The sequence below is a fragment of the Budorcas taxicolor genome, chromosome 23, assembly GCF_023091745.1.
Source record: "Budorcas taxicolor isolate Tak-1 chromosome 23, Takin1.1, whole genome shotgun sequence".
NCBI classification, from domain to species: domain Eukaryota; kingdom Metazoa; phylum Chordata; class Mammalia; order Artiodactyla; family Bovidae; genus Budorcas; species Budorcas taxicolor.
This window is the reverse complement of record NC_068932.1, coordinates 7591940-7614841: the sequence shown is the minus strand read 5'-3', so window position 1 is coordinate 7614841 and position 22902 is coordinate 7591940. Positions and strand designations below refer to the sequence as shown.

The 22902-nt window shown below is 39.3% G+C and overlaps 2 protein-coding genes across 2 annotated transcripts in view; one reads left to right on the top strand and one right to left on the bottom strand.

Annotated features, from left to right (window-relative positions):
- Window positions 1-22902, top strand: part of PRKG1 (protein kinase cGMP-dependent 1) — a 1293658-nt gene that overhangs the window by 670057 nt on the left and 600699 nt on the right. The window lies entirely within an intron of this gene.
- Window positions 17534-19868, bottom strand: CSTF2T (cleavage stimulation factor subunit 2 tau variant). The gene has a single exon (XM_052660815.1). It carries the CDS (start codon window positions 19818-19820, stop codon window positions 17961-17963), a length of 1860 nt encoding a protein of 619 aa, XP_052516775.1. The 5' UTR covers window positions 19821-19868; the 3' UTR covers window positions 17534-17960.

Here is a 22902-nt window from a genome sequence, read left to right as displayed (position 1 = left end):
AGTTACTTATGAACTAAAAGATAAAAATTCTATTTCAATTCAGCCTTTTCTCTCTACTATTTACCTGAGCAAAGAATGTTCCCAAAAGCAGACAGGAGAAGCAAAGGAAGTGAGGAACCTCTCGATGGGACTCTTTCATTCCGAAGAAGACTGTACTGCCATTTCCATTTATAAAGGTGTCATCTGCCAAAACAGAAATTTGATGAATTGACAATTTTAAGTAGCCTTTTTATTTTTATTTTTCTGCCTGACATTTTTATGCTGTTTCCCGTGGTCACTAATAAGCCAGAAACTGCCGACAGAGGGCATTTATGTGACAACATCTATTTTAAAGTACTAACAGGTAGCAAGTATCTGATTAATCTAAGTTGTCTATTTTCTTTTTCTTATCTCCTGGCTTTGATTCAAGGCTACTATAATTAAATGATCATTCTAAAATAGATGAGCTTCCAACCATTGTTAAAGTTTTCATTAAAATATAGCATGTTGAAAAGCACACAAATCCTGAGTGTAGCTTAATTAAATGTCACCAAGTGAACACACTGGGTCATCAGAAAAGCAAGAGAGTTCCAGAAAAACATCTACTTCAGCTTTATTGACTACACCACAGCCTTTGACTGTGTAGATCACAGCAAACTGTGGAAAATTCTTAAAGAGATGTGGACACCAGACCACCTGATCTGCTTACTGAGAAATCTGTATGCAGGTCAAGAAGCAACATTTAGAACTGTACATGAAACAACAGACTGGTTCCAAATCGGGAAAGGAGTACATCAAGGTTGTATATTGTCACCCTGCTTATTTAACTTATGTGCAGAGTACATCATGTGAAATGCCAGGCTGGAAGAAGCACAAGTTGGAATTAAGATTTCTGGGAGAAATATCAATAATCTCAGATATGCAGATGATACCAACCTTATGGCAGAAAGCGAAAAACTAAAGAGCCTCTTGATGAAAGTGAAAGAGGAGAGTGAAAAGTTGGCTTAAAGCTCAACATTCAGAAAACTAAGATCATGGCATCCAGTCCCATCACTTCATGGCAGATAGAGGGGAAAGAATGAAAACAGTAAGAGACATCATTTCTTGGGCTCAAAAATCACTGCAGTTGCTGACTGCAGCCATGGAATTAAAAGACACTTACTCCTTGGAACAAAAGCTATGACCAACCTAGACAGCGTATTAAAAAGCAGAGACAGAGTCCAAAGAAACGAATCTCCAGTCTATGTTCGATACAGGATACAGGTTGCATGGGGCTGGTGCACGGGGATGATCCAGAGAGATGATATGAGGTGGGAGCGGAGAGGGGGGTTTCAGGATTGGGAACTCATGTACACCAGTGGCGGATTCATGTCAATGTATGGCAAAACCAATACAGTATTGTAAAGCAAAATAAAGTAAAAATAAAAATTTTAAAAAAAATGAGGCAAGAAAAAATAAATAAATAAAAAGCAGAGACATTACTTTGCCAACAAAAGGTCTGTCTAGTCAAAGCTATGGTTTTTCCAGTAGTCATGTAGTGAGAGTTGGACTATAAAGAAAACTGAGTGCCAAAGAATTGATGTTTTTGAACTGTGGTGTTGGAGAAGACTCTTGAGAGTCTCTTAGACTGCAAGGAGATCCATCCAGTCCATCCTAAAGGAAATCAGTCCTGAATATTCATTGGAAGGACTGATGCTGAAGATGAAACTCCAATACTTTGGCCACCTGATGAGAAGAACTGACTCATTTGAAAAGACCCTCATGCTCGGAAAGATTGAAGGAGGGAGGAGAAGGGGACGACAGAGGATGAGATGGTTGGATGGCATCATTGACTCAATGGACATGAGTTTGAGCAAGCTCCTGGAATTGGTGATGGAGAGGGAGGCCTGGCATGCTGCAGTCCATGGGGTCACAAAGAGTCGGACACAACTGAGCAACTGAACTGAACTGAACTGAACACACCTGTGTAACTCTCACCGTTTTAAACCCTCCAACCCCTCTGTGTGCCCTCTCCCCATAATTATCTTTTCCTTATTCTCAGAAGTAGCCTCTCTTATGACTTCTTTTTCTGTGAATTAATTTGTTCTATGGTGTTTTATTTTTTTATTGATGTACAGGCAATTTACAGTGTTAGTTTCTTCTGTACAGCAGTGATTCAGTTTTGTATAAATATATATATATGTGTGTATACACATATTCTTTTTCCACATTTTTTCATTATGCTTTATTACAGGATATTCAGTATATTGTTGTTCCTTGTGCTAAACAGTAGGGCCTTGTTTATCATTATGTCCTATTTTTGTAATAGAATTATCCAGGGTGAGATTTTTATGACTGTCTTCTTTGGATCAATGTCATGTTCCTGGAAAGCATATTGTTGCATATGGTTATATTCTCTCATTTCTTTTGCTGTCTAGTAAGCTACTGAATGAACATACCACCATGAAACCATTGGTTGCTAGATCGTTATGAACTTTGTTATACAAATCCGCGACAACAGAACTGTGAGAATTTTGCACCTTAAGGAATACTTTCACCAGTAACTGAGGATGCAGCAATGTAGACTCATATAGCAGTAACTACACTTCTCTCAACTTCCAGCAGTTCACACCCTGGCTTTCACTCAACTCAGTGACCACAGTGTCCAAAGGCAATGCCAGTCACTGGGGTTGAAACCAGGGTCTCATCATCTGTCTCTGCTCAGAGAGGCACTGGCCTTGGGGGATAGCCTGGAAAAATAACCTTGATATCTGGGTGCATGTTCAGTGCATCTTTATTTTTATTATTATGATTTTAATTAATTTGGTCGTACCTGGTCATGCACACAGGATTTAGTTGCAGCATATAAACTCTGCTTTGAGGCATGTGGGGTCTAGTTCCCTGATATGAGTGAAACCCAGGCCCCCTGCATTGGGAGCAGGACCACTGGAGAAGTCCTGTGCATCTATAATAAAGCCCTGAGTCGCCAAATGGAAGGAGAGAGATTGGGCAGAATCTTAGGTGAGAAACGGACACAGGATACCATATTTCTGTTTCACGGTCAACCTAAGATTTTTTTTTTTTCTTTTTTCCAATCTTGATGCATAGCAACTTAACTATGTATATTTTGTTTTTCCCTGTGAGCTGAGTAAAGGAGAGAGAAGCTAGGGATTAAAGATCAAGGAGAGGTCTTTTGTTTTCACTGTTGGCACATTCAGCCATACAGTCTGAGAAGACATTAGTTAGGAAATGAAGAGCTGAGTGGATTCAGGGAAAAGAGGTCTTGCTTTCTCAGCAGGCTCTCGAAGCTTAGATTAAAAACAATCATTAACAGATATAAAGGGCAGCACCTATGCAGCAGCTTCACAGGCCATCTCCACATGGTGGAGGAAGCCATGGATAGGGAGAGTCTGGAAAGCTTCTGACCACAGCAAGTAGCTTTATATGCAAATTGTACATTCCCTGTGAGGGATGAGAATACATTTGGACATTCACATAATTGTAATGTCCAAATATGATTGGGATTAGGGTTTTTAAAAAGAGTAAATAAAAATCTTTAGCACCTGTCACCACCACCACCATCACCACTGTTGGGTTGCACCCCACAGGCCTGTGAGGCCTGTGCTTGCCCAGCTTCAAGACAGAAGAAGGAACCCCAGTCAGTGACAAAGACATCAGTGGTTTAATGGATCGGGGAGCTTACACGTCTGAAGCAAGGTCCTGGAGCAACACCCCACCATGTACGGTAGACAGCAGGGAGGATGTGGTGGCAGGTTTTGCCCCCAGTGGGAAGGGGAGATTACCTGTTATAGCGGAATGGATGTCAGGTTGGATCATAGGTTACCAGGAAAACTAGCAGAGAGATACAGTCCTCACTGACCCCTTTGATAAGAACAATCACTAGCTGAGGTCTGGGGCAAGCATATAGGAAGGTCAGTCCTGTGAGTCGGGTGTAGGTGAAGCAGGCACTGATCCAGCAGAGGATGTAGAGAGAGCAAGAGAACAGCCATCTTCAGTGACCTGCCTTCGTAGCCACCACCCTAGATTTACTTGAATCTGAACCTCTAGGCTTGGGGACCAGGAATCAATCCTGTTTTTCAGAATTTCCAGGAGATTCTAATATACATCTGATGTAAAAATCATTTCTCTAAATAGAATCTGATATCAAATTGCTTATCTTTGTTCTGAAGGATAAGAGGTTCGTTACTTAGATTGCATTGTTTTATAGGAAGAGGTGACTTTTCATATGAAAAGAGGTTCACTGTTTTCCTTTATTTCACATTCACCAAAAAAGAGGTTGTGCCCTAGATAAATGCCTTGTTTGGAAGCAGCTGGTTCAAGATAAAGACACCAGATCCCTGAAGCTTCATAAAAGACTGATAAATTTGTGTGTGGTAAGGTCAGGTCTGACACAGTGGCTACATGTTTTACACAAGCAGAAGAGGCCTCAGGCTAACCATCAGCAGTTGCCTTGGGATATAATGTACTCGTATTATTCATGGGACTACTGTGGTGAATTATTGATCTCCTAACTCTTCTATATGAATTTTATGATGCATTCATTTACTGATATTTATGAAGGCAACAGGGGCAGGGGGCAACAGATGATGAGATGGTTAGATAGCATCACCAATGCACAAACTCTGGGAGATAGTGAAGGCCGGAGGAGCCTGGAGTGGTGCACTCCATGCATTTGCAAAGAGTCTGACATGACTTAGTAACTGAACAACATCTGCAAAATGAATATTCATAAATATTTATTGAAGACATAGCACTATGTCCGGTTTACTCTATCTATGAGGCCACAATGATGAAAGATAAAATTTCTGACATTTAGATCTTATTCCTCTCTCACTTTCAGCTATTGCTTATTTTTTTTTACTCCTGCAACTGTCTTTCTTCTCTTATTGCTGTATATAAAATCTATATTGTTAAATAAATAACAATATTTTATGTGCAGCTACAAACCAGTAGTCTCCACAAAAGGATGTTTTACAAGCATAGTGCCTAAAAAGCAACCTATTTGTTTTCTCTTTATTTATTTTTGTCTTTTTTTAGTAGCTTTTGACTGAGTTCTTGATGGCTAGCTTTGTTAAATGTCTCACTCTCATAAAAATGAAGCCATTTTCTAAAAAAAAAGCCCCTTGAAGAGCTTGCTAGCAGATTACTTTGGGCCACCAGAACATTTTCCATTCGGATTCCTTTGATTTTTTTCCATAATTGATCTTGTTCAGAGAGATCTTTCTCAAATGTCAATCTGAAATTTTCCTTCCCCAAATCCTTGAGTTTCTCCATATATCTTTCAGTCCAAAGATCAAACTCTGTAGGTTATCTCTAAAGGCACAGGTTTCTAGAACCTTGCCTTCTCTCCTCTGCTTCTGCACGCCCGCCTCCCCTCACTGAAACAAGCTAAAGTTCTCTGATAGCTCCAGGCGAGTTCATCGTAGCTCCTTGGCTCAAGAGAAATCCTCTGCTCAGAATGGCTTCTCACTAACTCCTCTCAATCTTCAAAACTTAGTTCTGTTGCAAGAAAATTTCCCTGAATACGTATGGACTCAGATTCTTACAAGTGTGCTGCTCTCATATTGCAGTGCTATAGTGCCCTATATGCCCTCTATTTAGGGGGCTCTCCCCTCTAGACTAACCTCCTTTAGGGCAAAGCATACGCTCAGAGTACCTGGGACGAAATAGACACTGAATTAATGTAAAAGCCATGAGATCAGTGGTGTTTTGTTTTTTTTTTTGCTGTTTTGATTCCTCGTTGCCTGGTATATGAGGAGCATTAGATACTCACTGAAAGAATAAGTGAATACAATGAACTAAGGATACTTTCATTTGTTGTCTTCTGAATACTACATATTGTGTGAGAATATTACACAAGTGGTGGTGTGTTTATTGATCTAAGTGCATGAGCACTTAATTACTGATGAACAGTTTTAAGGATGATGTTAATTCTGAAAATTAGTGATGGGAATAGCCAGGCAGTTGATCTGTGATTTTTGAACCATTACCCACAATGATATTTAACCATAAAATAACTCACGTCCTCTATATTTGTGTTATCCACTATGTAGCTGTTAGCCACATGTGGCAACCACTCAATTCACTAAATTTGAATAATCTAAAAATATACTTTCTCAGTCTCATTGGGCTTCTCAAGTGGTGTGAGTGGTGAAGGACCCCCTGCCAATGTAAGAGATATAAAGAGATGCGGGTTTGATCCCTAGGTTGGGAAGATCCCCTGGAGGAGGGCATGGTAACTCACTCCAGTATTGTTGCTTGGAGAATCCAATTTAAGTTTCCAGTACCCACATTTAGCTAGTGGCTGCCATATTGCAAGCATGAGTGAAGTCGCTCAGTCGTGTCTGACTCTTTGTGACCCCATGGACTGTAGCCTACCAGGCTTCTCTGTCCATCGGATTATTCAGGCAAGGGTACTGGAGTGGGTTGCCATTTCCTTCTCCAGGAGATCTTCCCGATCCAGGGATTGAACCCGGGCCTCCCGCATTGTAGGCAGACGCTTTACCATCTGAGCCACCAATGTAGAAAATTAGATTTAATGATATGGTAACAAGTTCATAAACTGGAAATTTACCCATTTTGCTGTTACTTTTTTAAGTAAAATTTTGAGAAGAAATGGGCTTCCCTTGTGGCTCAGCTGGTAAAGAATCTGCCTTCAATGCGGGAGACCTGGGTTCGATCCCTGGGATGGGAAGATCCCCTGGAGAAGGGAAAGGCTACCCACTCCAGTATTCTGGCCTAGAGAATTCCATGGACTATACAGTCCATGGGGTCACAGAGAGTCGGACATGACTGAGTGACTCTTGCTTTCGCTTGAGAAGAAATATGGTAGTCATAAGGAAATGCATTTCAAAACATGATGAATACTTTGACATAGGTTTGCTTATTGAAACCAAAAGTGTTTGCTAAATTAATGCCAGGTGAATGTTAAAGAAGATACTCATTAAGAGGTCAAAAAAAAAATCTGTAACTTTGAACTTCAGTGTAATTCAATATTGTTGTAGTTTCCGATTTTTGGTAAAATAAGCATATGTATAGAATTTGTGTTAGTTAATACTCTTGTTTAAAGCTAGTTGCATTTGGTAAAAGTTTTTTCCAGTACATGTAATTCTGTAGGGTCATTTTCTTAAGTCAGTCTGAGGAATACTAGATATGTATAAAGCACAGAATACTAAACGAGGATTAATGAAATCATCATATCTTGGTGCATTTTATGCTGCAAGGTAAATATAGCGTAATGTGTACCATTTAAATATAGCATAGTGTGTATCATTTTTGAAAGCATGAAGGAAAGGGCTAGGTTTTATATGAATACTTCATTTGTAAAACACTTAAGATATGTGTACTCTAGATATAATACCATAACAAATAGTGTAAATGTTTTCTCAAACTTTTTTATCGCACTGTTAAAGTTTGCTTTAGATAAGGAAAAACAGAGTTTCTAAAATCTATCCCCTATGGTACTGAATAAAGCTATAGGAAACAGAAATATATAAGCCATAAAAGCTCACACTAGATAAAACTGTGATTCCATTTCTATTGGTTTGTCTAAAACAAGATTTCAGGAGCTTGAAACCTCTTGGGTCAAACAGAGTCAGCTGTTAGAGGGTTTTTCAGCATAAGATTGCCTTCACCATTTTAAAGTTGTATTAGATTTCTTCTTGTACAAAATACAGCTTTACTATATAAGGGAATATAAGGAAAGTGGTAAGGAGAGAGGTGATATTTTTCTTTTCCTGCCCTGATCTTACAATCTTTTCATCCAAAACACAGAACAGATCACTGTGGTTTAGAATACCTCCTTTTCTGGCAATAGACTTTTCTTGTAGGTTCTTTCTCTTCTCTCCTGATATGGATGGAGGTCCTCATAGCTGAGCTAATTGCTCCCATTCTCTATTCCTCTCTCTCTCTCTTTTCCAGGGTATACAGTGCAATAAACAGAGATTGCTCATGTTTTCATGTTCCCTTTATGGTTCTGTGTCCCAAGTTTTATTTGTTTGGGGATAATGTCAATGTCTAGTACATATCAAAAAGAGGCATGGCACAAATTGTGCTACCAGACAGTTTTCTCAACCACACTAGAAAGTAGATAACTCGGTAGACAGAAAGTGAGAAAAACAAATGGGTCACATAGATAGTATTGCTGGAACCAGCATTTAAACACAGGAAGAGACCATGCTATCTAATATTGCATTGCTTCCCTGGAAGAGTGCCCTCTGTTCTTTCAAAGTCAACTAATGTCTTCACCTTGGGGTGAAGATGTTTCCCTCAGCCCTCTTAGTGTCCTTTACTGAGTCTGAGGGCTTCCCAGGTGGCGCTAGTGGTAAGGAACCCGCTTGCCAGTGCAGGATGCCAGTGCAAAAGATGCATGTTGGATCGATGGGTCAGGAAGATCCCCTGGAGGAGAGCATAGCAACCCACTCCAGTATTCTTCCCTGGAGAATCCTGTGGACAGAGGAGCCTGGTGGGCTACAGTCCATAGGGTCAGAAAGAGTTGGACAAGACTGAAGTGACTTAGCATGTACTAGGTCTGAAAATTAAACTGACAAAAATTAACAGGAGAAAAACACGACTGTGCTTATTTAATATACATTTTACATGACACAAGAGTCTTCGTAAGGAAATGAAAACCCAAATAAAGAAACCTGAGTATTTTCATGCTAGTTTTGGTGGAGATTGGACAGTAGAAGTATGTAGGTCAGAAGAGCATACGTCAAGTGCAAACTGGGGGAACTTATTAGCAAGTCCTGTCTGTTGATCTCAGCATCCCTTTGTCTTTAGAAATAAGGATGTCCCTTTTCTTAGGATATAGGGAGGCATCTGTCATAGGAGAGTTTTTTGACCTGTTTCTGGGGAGAAGGGGGATGTCAGGATGACCTTCTTGCTTCTGCCATTTTTTTTTCATACTCCTTCAGCTTAACATATTCACTATGCCAAGGTGACATATTTGGGGCTCATGTGTCCTCAACCCCACCAAGAGATATAAGCCATGATAATCATTACCTACATTTTCCAAAAAGGTATAAAAATATAACAGAAAACCATCACTTCTACCACTGCAACTTGACTCCTCCTATTTCAGGTCAGTTCTTCAGTCATGAAAGAATTATTTTTTTCCCCTGTTTTAGAGACAGTCTTCTGATGATCTACTGCATAAAATAGAAATGCTAAAATCATAAAACATTTTATTTTATTTATACATTTTATTTATAGTGAATAGATTACATGGAACAGGCATTTCTCCAGAGATCTACAAATAGCTAATAGCAGATGAAAAGATGTTGATTGTTAGCCATCAAGGAAATGCATATCAAAACTATAAGGAGATTTCCCTTCACATGTTTAAGAAAAAAAGTGTTAGTTATTCAGCCACATCCAACTCTTTGGGAACTCATGGGCTGTAGCATGTCAGGCTCCTCTGTCCCTGGAATTCTCCAGGCAAGAATTCTAGAATGGGTAGCTGTTCCCTTCTCCAGGGGATTTTCCAGGGATAGAACTCAAGCCCCCTGCACTGCAGGCAGATTTTTAACCATCTGAGCCACCAGGGAAGCCTCTGGTTATAATAAAAAATAAATTAACAAGGGTTGACAAAGATGTATAGAAACTGGAATGCTCATTTGTTGCCGGTGGGGATATAAAGCAGTACAACCACTTTGGAAAACAGTCTGACAGTTCCTCTAAGCTTTAACATAGAGTTATCATATGATGGAGTGATTCTCCTCCTAGGTATATACCCAAGGGAAATTAAGCAAATGGGCACACAATAATTTGCAAATAAATGTTCATAGCAGGACTACTTTTTTTTAAAGACAGAAAGCAGATCAGTGGCTGCCTAGGGCTGAGTAGGGAGATGAGTGAGGATTAGAAGTGAGGCTAGTGAGTTCAAGTTTTCTTTCTGGGGTGATGAACATGTTCTAAATTTAGGTTGCACAACTCTATGCATATACTAAAAAAATATTTCATGAAATGCTTTAAATGAGTAAAGTTTATGGCATGTAAACTGTATATTATTAACATTTTTTTTTAAGAGATGACTGGAAAAATAAATCTCAGTACTGTTTAAATTTGATATTGACCAGACCTATCCAGTGGATATTTTTATGTAATTCTTATAAATCATTATCTATTGTTATTCCATATAAATGTTTTCATTCTAGCTTTGTATTTTATTTCTCTCTATTCTACCAAAGCCCCAGTTTAGTAGTTGGAAGAATGAGGACAAAAGATTGATATAAATCTTTCATTATTACCTAAAAATCACCTTTTCTAGACTGATAAACTTTCTTACTTAGTGGAAACGATGCTTGATGTTCCCTTCACATTCGATCCCCAGGATGAAAACTATTCTGTCCTCTCACTGTCTCCTTCTTAACACCAAAGGATGTGACAGGGAGAGTAGGGCTTGAGAGCTGGTGCTTCAACCTCCTACAGGCTGTGTGACTCATGGCAAACTAGATCACTTCTCTAAGCATATTTCTCCCTACTGCCTCCAGAGTTTAGTCAGCTTAGAGATGATGTATGTCAAGTGCTTGGCATTAGTTTGCTCCTTGATAGAAGTTTTTTATTTATTAACTATGACTCTGTCTTCCGAAAGAGGGCATAGAACTTATAACTGATATCTGTGTTAGTTCTGGAACATTTGAGAGGCTCTTGCTACTATCTTCCTTCCTCAAAAACAAATCTCTCTCCTACCCCCAGTCTTATGGCTGATGCCTGAAATTCCATTATTATAGGTGCCTTTCATCACTTCAAAATATTTGATCACTGTGTAAATAAAAAAGGCATATTACAGTAAAAATATTTTAAACAATTACATTCCATGTCTGTATCAATGTAAGTGAATTTTTCTTCCTTTTCTTATTAAAACAAACAAAAAAATCTTTAGTTGTATGGCAGGTAAGAGGACTCACAGAGTAACTGAAGATGAGCTGGAAAGGGCACTGCTTGCTTGGGGTAGCAGCCTGCCAGTTGCATGTAGAGTAGGTCTGTATTTCTGGTGGAGCTTAGAGGAAAAAAAAAAAAAAAAAAAACTCTACCCACTGTTGAAACAACATTTTTCAGTCCTGGTAATTTGCTAAATTCACCACAGTGATCACAGATGAGTTTCACAATCCTGCCTTGGCTGGCCCTGGCTGGGTCAGTAGCCAACTCATCCATCTTCCTCCTCTTTATGAATCATCCTGGGCAAAAAGGACAATGGACAGGAGATGCAGAAAAGCCTCTTTTCTCCCCAGGATAATCCAGCTCTAATTCCTCAGGAAGGGCAGCTTTGGGCCATTTTAAATCTAGGATATTTTTGTTCAAGGCTCCTAGTTTGCCTAGTTTGTACCTCCCAGCAAAAGCACTTACTAGGGAGTAATTGCTAAACCTGTTTACCCCACCAACCAAAGAGTCTATAAATTATTTCCCAAAACATTCTAATAAAGCAAATTTTGTTTTCCCTCTAGGAAACAAAGCCCCAGATTACTAGAATACAAGTTGTCTGAACACGTGTGAAAAGGAGAGATGTAAATTCACTGTTCCAAGGTCATCTTCACAGCCTCACAATGATGCTTTGATGTCACTTCTTGAAAGGCCTTGATTGGAATTTAGTTGTTGTTTGTTAGAAGTGTTTTGAGCTCAGTTACTTGAATACAATGTAAACATTTCTTTAGGGAAAGAAAGCATATTTGCTTAATTTACAAAAGTTGATTTGCTTAATTTACACTCTTAATCATGAAGGGAAAGGCTACCCACTCTAGTATTCTGGCCTGGAGAATTCCATTGACTGTATAGTCCATGGGGTCTCAAAGACACTTAGCTACTTTCACTTTCACTTTCAGTCATGATCGAGTTCAAAGACAGAGTTTAAAGGCACAGATCAGAGCATATGGTTTTCATGCCATTTTCAATAAAACTACTGAAAATAAATTAACAGAATAAAAGCAGGGCAGTTACTTTTAGCTGCTTTGGTGGTAATGGTCCTTTCGTTTTGGTTCACAGGAACATATAGATGAAGTTTAAAAAATATTTAGCAGCAGAATTCTGTTGACAGTTCATTCTCACTGAAACATAAGCATGTTGATTTTATGGTCTCAAGATTTCTTCTGTTTACAGTAGACAAGATATAAGGGCAACCTGAGTGTCCATGGATAGATGAATGGATAAAGATGAGGCATATGTATATATACACACAATGGAATATATTACTCAGCCATAGAAAAAGAATGAAATCTTGCCATTTGTGACAACATGGTTAGATATAGAGGGTATTATGCTAAAAGAAATAAATCAGAGAAAGACAAATATTATATGATCTCACTTATATGTGGTATCTAAAAATAACAAATTAAGTATTTCCATCAAATCTAATAGCTATGTTTTAAAGCAGAGTAAAAGCAGGAGTTGTAAACTCAAAGTATTACAAGGAATGGCAAGTAATTGTATGAATAACCTAGCATAAGATCCAGGGATTCAGGGAAAGGTGGGCTTGTGGACAAATAGGAACATATATGTCATTCAAATTCAAAATTTTTGAGAACCTTGACTGGTCAGACAAAACATATCTGCAGGTTCAACTGACCTACAAGACACAGATTTGGGGTCCCTTTCTACAGGACAAAACTGACAAAATTAATGGTGGTGGGATGTGGGGAGATAAGTGATTCTAGAGATTTTAATACTGTAATTTCTCTGTTTCTTAAAATAGATGAGGATTTTTTTCTCTGATGTCTGGTATGTGTACAGTGATGAAATTATTTTGACTATAGGTTTACCTAAAGATAGCAAATATATTCTATTAATAGGTGATGATTGTTTTTACCCTCTTAGAGCAAGGTTTGTGTCTGGCAATATTTTTTGGTCCTTCTTATTTGTATTGCTCTATTATTTTACATGTACATTTGAGATACAGAATATGACTTTATGAAGGTTAATGCACCAAGCAAGCCAATATAGGTCCCTGTGTGCATGTGTGCATGCTCACTCAGTTGTGTCTGACTCTTTGAGACCTCATGGACTGTAGCATCCCAGGCTCCTCTGTCCATTGGATTTTCCCAGCAAGAATATGAGTGGGTTGTCATTTCCTTTTCCAGGAGATCTTCTCAACCCAGGGATCAAACCTGCATTTCCTGCATTGGCAGGCAAATTCGTTACCTCTTAGCCACCTAGGGAGCTCATATTGGTCCTTCCATCACATTAATTCAAATATAACATTTTTAATGTGGCTCATGTTTTGAGTATTATTAAGGTGAACCTTTAAGATAAACTGGGAAGTGAGACATTGTTGTATCTTTATCTGTGGAATATTCAGGGATAAATACATAAGTAAATTCCTAAATAGGTACGAATTCCTTTAAATCCATTTGAGGTAGGAAAGAAATCAAAGGCTGGCAGGTACACTGAAGTGGCCTACAGATTTTTTGCAGTAGAATTATTGATTATTAGTAACATAGTAAAACTAAGTTTTGATTAAAATAGCTAATTAAATAAAATAACTTGTGGGAAACTGATGGTTTTATTACTTGATGCCCAAGAAATTAACCAGTCTACTTTTGTGAAAGACAACAAAAAAGTAATCAAGCAGATAAGATTTTTTAAATGACCAGACTTTGTGACACGTATGAGACGGATTTCAGATGTCTGCAGATTTATACATATTGAATCATACAAAATCGATTATGGATTAAAATGTTATATATTTTATTCTAACTCCTTGATAATTAGTTACCTACCTTTGGGAGCTAAGTCAACTCCTAATTATAAAGAGTTGTCATTAACCAGAACATCTTGGGTCTTTTTCTAGGTACACACTTTGGCATTTTTACGTACAGCAAATAAGCACTGGGTTTGTTACTTTTGACAATGCTACCCCAAATCACTTTGTTACATTACATGTCCCTTACTGGCAAAAGCTTTATACTGTGGTACAAAAATATCAAGAAGAAATATGTCTGTTAACATCTCATGAGAAAGGTCATTTGTAATATGAATTATCTGTGAAACTGAACTTTCAACTGGGGGAGTAAAACTTTTAAGGTGCATAGAAGCAAATGAAAATATTAAAAGATCTGTTTCAGTTAAGATCTGAAGTATACATATATATGAAATATATTAGCACACTAGATATCAATATCATATAATAGTAATACTATCAATAGTACTAACATTAGTTATATTTATTAGCTTAAATATATTCATTTCCTTAAAATGAATTAGGTCTTCACTACATTCTCAACAAAAGATTGAGAAAAGCAAGCTCCAATCAGAAATCTATCTGGTGATTACCTGGCAGTGTAAAGCACGAAGAGGCTGTCAAGTTTCTTTTGTGAGAAGACAGTGAGATGTAACTGATAATTCAGTTTCTCTGCCACAGTAGGTTGTTGCACATAATATCCTTAAATCTCATCAGACCTAAGAGAATGGCCTGACACACCATAGGAAACGAAGTTCTGTGTGCTTAGCTAATGTCCCAGCACTGCGTGGGAAAGCAAGAAGCTTTGCAAGCTGTGATTGTATTAAGATTTTTTTAAAAAAGAAAAGCTTTCTACTTAGTCATACATCTCACTTGTATTAGCCTACCTTTACCTGAGATTCAGGTTATCTTGTTTGTATCTTATCAAATGGTCCCAAACAAGAAGTCTTGGGATATCATATTAAAGCATATTGTGATATCAATCAATAATATGAAAGGACGATGAGCAGGCACTGATTAAAGCTGATCATTTATTTCCCAAAAACATGCACAGTCCAAAAGGAATAAGCCATGAAGTGGCATTTCCAAATCTGTGTTCCACCCCACTACCTTTACTATTGTTCTGAGTGTATTTGTGATTTTATTTGTAGTCTGCTTATACATAGGAAGGCTCAGATGGTAAAGCGTCTGCCTATAATTTGGGAGACCCAGGTTCAATCCCTGGGTTGGGAAGATCCTCTGGGGAAGGAAATGGCAACCCACCCCAGTACTCTTGCCTGGAAAATCCCATGGACAGAGAAGTGTGGTAGGCTACAGTCCATGGGGTCGTAAAGAGTCCGACACGACTGACCGACCTCACTTTCACTTTCACACATAGGAAAATGCAGGATGTCAGGGTTAAAACACGATTCTGAGTGTAGTAGACATGTATTGCTTATATTCTTATTCTCCATCAGTACTGGCTCCGACCATGTGTGAATGGGAAATGAGGAGAAAAATCTATTCAGCTTAGCAGAGTAAAGGTGATTGCTTTTATTATCTAATTTATTTTCTAATGCAAATAGTTATCACAGCTCATTTGTTCTGTCTAATTTATTTGTGGGGAAATTCATGTGTTAATAGGATTTTTTCCCACTAAAATTGATAAAATTTTTGTTCTCATGTGCAATTTTTGCTATATAAAGTGAATACAGAAATGAGTAAAAGAGTCCATGTTCAGAGTTCCTGATCTACTAAAAGGGGGAGTAGGGAGTAGAGGGTAAAAGTAAAATATACTGAAAGTCGCTCAGTCGTATCCAACTCTGCAACCCCATGGACTGGGGCCTGCCAGGCTCCTCTGTCCATGGAGTTCTTCAGACAAAAATACTGGCATGGGTAGCTGTTCCCTTCTCCAGGGGATCTTCCCAACCCAGGGATTGAAGGTGGGTCTCCCTCATTGCAGGTGGATTCTTTACCATCTGAGCCACCAGAGAAAGGAAAAGAAGTAGCTCGGTTGATTCTGACTCTTTGTGACCCATGGACTATAGCCTGCCAGTATCCTCTGTCCATGGAATTTTCCAGGCAAGGGTACTGGAGTAGGTTGCCATTATTACATGACAATTTAACAAGTGCTGTCAGTAATGAAGTCACAGTACCTAAAAGGCATTCCTGGGATACAGAGTTTTCTGTGGGGAATAAAAACAACAGGAAGCTTAATGTCTCAATATCCAGGATGTTGCTACTGACACCTACCATAGAAAAAACATGGTTGGATATATAATACACAAGTATTTATGTAGATAATCACTATAAAAAATTATATCCATTCCTGTAATTTCTTTAGATTTGCTTTTTCAAAGGAAAAAAAAAAAAAGTATTCAGGCCCCATGGAACTCTCAATAGATTAACTTACTAAACTCAGCCTAAATTTTACTTTTCAGTCTGCATTAAACAATGCACGTTTTACTACAAGAACATTCAAATTTAATGGTTTTCAGTTAAAAGTCTTTTAGTGAAAGCTTTGGGATACAGCAACTACAATTTTGAAGTAACCTAGCCAACTCTGAGTTCATATTAACAAGAACTATTAGAGATGTCAAGGAGTGTCTTATCCCCTCCAATAAGGGGACAAATATAGAAAACATGGGGAAATTAACAGTATGAACAATAAAACAGTAAAACAGGTAGCAGGAAACATCGTAGAGAGCAAAACTTTAAGAATCAATTATCCATTTAAGGTATAAAAACCTTACAAAGGGAAAATATTTCTAGGCTTGCTGCTGCTGCTACTGCTGCTGCTAAGTCGCTTCAGTCGTGTCCGACTCTATGCGACCCCATAGACGGCAGCCCACCAGGCTCCCCCGTCCCTGGGATTCTCCAGGCAAGAACACTGGAGTGGGCTGCCATTTCCTCTGTATTATTTTTTCCCTCTGTATTGGCTTTTATTCTTCTAAGATCAACTGGTTACTTCGGTGTTTCTGGGTGTTATTTGGGTTATTTCTGTTAATTACTACTTATTCTATCATACAAATGTTTGTCTCCACGTCCTAAAGGCTTAAAGATAAATCAGGTACTAGCTGTAAAGGTACCTGGTAAGCCCCACCTCCCTCCTACTGATTTTTAAATGTCTCATGGGTATATGTATATTAGAATTAAATGGCTTTATTTATTGCTTGTAAAAGGAAAGTAATAACCAGTTGAGCATATTTCAGGCTACAAGAATACCTTTAAACCTGGGCATCAATTATTCTGATAAAATGGTGACAGATAAGCAAATTTTGAAATAAGAACTAAACGGCATTTTAAATGTTCCTGAGACTAAAATTTTTAATTCCTGATTTTGGTTGGCCAGATGGATACCATCTGTGTAATGGAAGTGAGTTTCTAGGAAACTTGAGAGCTTTACTGCATGAAGCCTTCCACTATTTAAGAAAATAATGGATTATTTAAGAACAGTCCAATACTGTGTATAATTCATCCAGATCAACTAGACCCTACACAATGATTTTGGGGAAGAACATGAGAGAATTATTTAGATTCAATTAATTCAAGACTATTGACAAATAGGACATTACTGAGATACAGTCTCATCAGAGCAGATTTAAGTAACTTAGTTGACTCGAGAACTGTCTTAGCAAAATCATGCTCAAGGCTAGGCCAAAATATTGCTGGAAGGGTGGGATAAATAAAACAGCATGCCAATAAGGTGTGTCCTTAGCTTCAGAAAAAAAAAAAAAGCAAATACCACAAGTTGAGAATTAACTGGTTAGCTCTAACATACTGAAGTAATTCCAAAAGTTATAGTAAGACAATGCTTAAACCAATACAGCAGTCTATTGCCCCTGAAATAGGTGTATCTTAAATGGCTTACAAAAAAAATACATCTTGTAATTCTGAGGTAAACATCTTTATTTTCTTACACAACCAAACATGTTAAACTATCTTAGTATATTACCATTTGAACAGGTCATCTTTTAGTCTTTATGCAGTTTTCACATTGTTTTACTCAGTATTTTTAAAATGGACTAAACACCTTGTAGACACATTTAATAATACTGCATAACCTTTGTAACCTTATTTGGTATATAATCATGTTCAGTTATTTTTGTATATTTACAGGGAATTAAAGTAAACAGACCCACTCCCTCCACCCCCTATCCCACAATTAAAAATAAAGGAAAAGACAACAAGAAATGAGATTAGGTTCTGGAAGGAAAGAAACCCCAACTATTCAAGTGTGGGGTTTCAGAACTCAGCTTTTCACACCTACCCATCCTCTACGCTACAGAAAACCTTTGTAAGACTACCACCAAATATTTTCTAAAACATTTCAAGAAGTTCCAGTAGATTTCTGGATTTGTTCCTTTAAAATCAAGATACTCTGCCTTTGCTCAGGAGGCAGCATGGCAATCTGATCTGCAGTCAGCTGAAGAACCTGCATGATCAAAGCTGCCTTTTCTTGATCCTGGGGGGTTACTTGGCTCTGCCCAGGACTAAAACTGCTAGGCTGCCCTCCACCTTGCTTGCCCGCTCCTTGCATGCCCGGCCCCTGCATGCCCGCTCCTTGCATGCCCGGCCCCTGCATGCCCGCTCCTTGCATGCCAGCTCCTTGCATGCCCGGCCCCTGCATGCCAGCTCCTTGCATGCCCGCCCCTTGCATGCCACCTCCTTGCATACCTGCCCCCTGCATGGCAGGTCCAGGGTTTCCCACCCCTGAAATGTTGGGAACCTGTCTGGGTCCCTGAGGACCACCTGCCCCCATATTAATAGGACCAGGACCCTGAATTCCCCCAGTCATAGGGCCTCTCGAACTGGGGCCAGGGCCTCTCATCTCCATTCCTCTTGCATCCATGCCTCTCGCTTCCATTCCTCTGGTTTCCATTGCACAGGTCTCCATTCCTCTTCTCTCCATCACCCGTGTCTCTAAGACCTCTGTTTCCATGGCTCGAGTCTCCATCCCTCGAGAGTCTCTGCTGCCTCTGCCATCCATAGGCAGCCCTCTTTGATCTATCATAGGTCCTCTGGGCTCACTCATGAGCATTCTAGGATCTGCTAAGGGCCCTCCCCTCATCTCATGTGAGGAAGGGCCCCGGCTGTCATGACCAGCGGCATGGTGCATTGGAGGACCCTGATGCGGTGGGCCAAGATAGCCTCTGGGCTCCACTTCTCCGGTGACTGAAAGCAAAGTCCCTCCACGTGGGTCATTTGGAGCATCCCCTAACAGTCCTCGAGGAGGCAGGCCACCAGCAGTCATGGGCCCACGAGGCATAGGAGCTCTGGGATCAGATATCTGCACCTGCCCCCGCTCTAAGGGCCCGGGACCAACCCCTGGCATTCCAACTTGGGGCTGCATTGTTCCGCCAGGAGTTAAGGGGCCAGGACCAGGAACTGCGGCGGGCATTGGGCCTTGGGGTGGAATTCCACCTTGGATAGGGGTCTGCATCAGAGGAGGGATGTCTTTCACAGGTCGTCTGGCCAAATGCTGAGGCTGAGGGGCCGGGGGGTTTTGCTGGTTCAGCAGAACGTTAGGTCCAGGACAGAGTCCAGGGCCAGGGCCAGGGCCAGAAACGGTTTGAGATTTCCCTGGGATGAGTGGTGTTACATGAATTTTACGATGCAGAATTTTCAGAGCAATCTCTGGATCCATGATTCTCATCACTACTTGTGCCTGCAACAGCGCATAAGCCAGCTGAGGGTTTTGAAGTAACATATTTCGAGCTTCCTGGTGGCTGTTTTGGACACAGAGCTTCATCTGCTTCATCAGCTCAAACATTTGCTCCGGGGGAAGGCTAGCGACTGCTCTGGTAATCGACTCAGGAGCATCTTCTGGATCGATAGGGTCCCCGTAGGGTGAGTCAATGATGGGCGCTGCAGGCCCTAGGCTCTTTAGCTCCTCCTTGTTCTTTTCACTGGCTGCATTGTCCACCCGAAGCGCTCTCCCGCTGAACTCCCGCCCATTAAGGTTCCGCATGGCACTAAGTGCGGTCTCCTGGTCTTGGTACTCGCAGAAGCCATAACCCTTAGGTTTGCCCGTCTCTCTATCGTATACCAGCCGGAAACTCACAACAGAACCAACCTCCGAGAAAATGTCCTTTAACTGCTCCTCAGTCGCCTCATACGGAATGTTCCCCACGAACACGGAACGCAGTGATCGATCCATTGCCGGGTCTCTCACCGCCAAACTCGACATGATTCCGGTCGCCACACAGCGGAGAGCGGCTTCTTCAAGTCGTCCTCTTCCGACCCACACTTCCGCCGAGCAACGGAAACAACTTTCAAATTCCGGGCAGAAACCTCTCTACTCTGTTTGAATCGTTCCGCTAATCCTCAGCATCTGCGCCTCTATGTTTTCCTAACTAAACTAATGCTTTCTGTCCTTGGTCCTTCCTGAGGCGCATGATTCCTTTCTCACCTCTTATTCTGAAAACTTTTCTACGGCGCTCTACCACCCTCTCCGGGAAACGCTCGGTGTGGCTCGACCACAGTAAAGATGGCCGCGTCAACTTCACCATGGTAACGAGGAGAGACCGCCTTCTATGACGTCAAGGGCGGTTTTGCTTCCGTTTGACCGGCGGGAAACCGCTAACTGACAGCGATTGAGGCGGCGTCTTCTGTGTTCTGGTAGTATTTCCGTGTATCAGTTTCTCCTTAGTAGAGTACCTTTAAGCTATATTTAAAATCACAGTGCAGGCAATGAGGGAGAAATGTAGTTATTTCAAAGCAGACATGGGGTTTTCTCATTAAAATTCAAAAGTAATAGCTTGTTTTAGAAACGCAGTTTTGGACAATAACTGTCCAGAAATACAAGCTGAATGCGTGTGCTCGCTCCATCCCCGCCCCCATCCTGTTGCTTCAGTCAGTCCCTGAGGAGAGGTCCTTCCTTACACGTTTATTTTTGTGCGCGCACTCAGCAGTTGATCTTTTCACAATAATATTTTTTTTCTTAGTTATATTAACCAATATTAATAATAATTTATTGAATTTTATGGCTACAGCGGATTAGTTAAATGCATTTTACCATTCTTTAGGCGTTTAGGTTGCTTCTGATTGTTATTAACTGATGCAATGATTTCGCTACCTCTGTTATGAAGCAGGAAACTAGTTTCTCTTCTGTTGCTAGTTTTGCTGGGAGAAGTTAAAACATGTGGAATGTGGGTCTGTCTCTAACAAGCGATTAGAACTGAAGCTTGGTGATTCGCTAAGCAACTGGTAACCTGTAAAGCCTGACTTCTTACCAGGTTAGTCCCTCATAGCTCCAGAGCATCTGCCATGTACTGTGGCCACTAGAGTACTTGAAAAATGAGAGACTGAACTTTTAATTTCATGACTTTTATTAAATATAAAAGCTGATATTCACTTAGACTTTTGGAAAACTACTTAGTATATTTAGAGCAACTTGGGTGTGGAATTGACTTTTGCAATGATAAAATATAAATTTAAATCAAAACTTTTTAGTTAAAGTTTAACATATTAATTGAGATATGCTAGTAAAATATATGCAAGATTTTGAAAACAATATAAAAAGTAAAATACCTCATTAAATTTTTATTTTTTATATTAAAGTGATATTTTTAATACATTGGAAAAATATATTTTAACATCACTCATTTTACTTTGTTTAATGTGGTTACTTAGGAAAATAATATTACATATATAGATTGCATTACATATCTATAAACTGTATTGCTTCAGAGCCTAAGTCTTAACTCAGCAGAGATTCCTTTTATTCTACATATTCCTTTTGGAGGGACTATGGAACTTTAAGTTTCATCAAAAAATTGTGTTACAATAAAGCAATTATCCTTCAATTAAAATTTAAAAAATGAAAAAAATTTTTATGAACCTTGGATATCAGAGTTTAAGGAGTACATCTGAGATGAGTGTGGGTTTAGGTATAAATCAGACAAAGCATCCATTTACCTTCAAGTGTCTTAATAGTTATTTGAAACAGGTTTGGACATAGCTCTGTAAAAATATTTAATTCTTTATTAGACCGTGCTGGCTCTTCATTGTGGCGTGTAGGAAGGTGAGACGTAAGGATCTTAATTTTGGCATGTGGGATCTAGTTCCCCAACCAGGGATCAAACCCAGGCACCCTGGCTTGGGAGCTCAGAGCTTTAGCCTCTGGCCCACCGGGGCAGTCCTGGACGTAGTTACTCATTCAAAATGGGTTAACCACCTCCCCCCACCCCGATTTTGTTTTAAATTAATAGTATTAAATATAACCTAAATGATACCATTATAACCTATAATCAATATAAAATTATGAATGAAATGTTGATATTTAAATACAAAGAGATATTTTACCTGTTGTAGTGCTAAGTCTCTGAAACCCAGTGCTTTAAGCCTAATATTTTACATGTCAGTTCAGAGTAGACACATTTCAACAGCTCAGAAGCATATGTGGTTGATGGCTACCATCTTGGAAAGTGCAGTTTTAAGGAATCAAATGCCAGGACATGAGCAAAAAAAAAAAGGCACATTTATAAACTGCTTCGAGTGGGTTGTAATGATGTGCAAGAAACAACCGTGCATTCGTTCATTAAACATTTTTGCATGCAGAGAACAGAAAGAACTGAAAACTTCTGCCCTCAGAGACTTCATCATCTAGCAAAGGAGAAAGACCTGAATTGATTATCCTAACATCAGGTGGCAGATGCAGTGCCAGAGACAAACACAAGGGAGTAGAGAGATGTGCCATCCTTGGGCGAAAGAGGCTGGAGAACAGGGTCCTGATATCACCATCCATTACAGCTAGCTAAGGTCCCTGAAGTCCTCATCATTTGTGAAATGTTCATCGTTTCAGAAGTTCTGCATCATGAAAATAACCTGGTTAAATTGCAACAACCTACTCAGGCAGGGAGAACATGTAAACTCATGCATGCTCATTTACATGCATTACTTTTTAATTTTTATTCATTTTAATTTTTCCTTTTATTTATATTTTTATTTTTAATGAAGCAAAGATGGATACTTTTAATGATAAAAGGTGCAATTCACAAAGAAGATAAACATCATAAACCATTAGATACAATATCAAGCAAAGATGCATAAAGCAAAAATCAGAATATAAGAGGAAAGAAAAAATATAATCATAGTATGACATATTAACATTTCTCTGAGAATATTTATTTTATCAAGTGCAGAAAAAAGCATCTTGAATGATGTCATTAATAATTTACATATAACAGATTTATATTTAATTAATGTATATTAATCTTATATCCTATACAAATATATTTAAAATTTTGAATCTCATATGTTGTTATTAG

Coding starts and splice junctions, on each gene's coding strand:
- CSTF2T (XM_052660815.1), bottom strand. CDS start 19,820: ATGTCGAGTTTGGCGGTGAGAGACCCGGCAATGGATCGATCACTGCGT.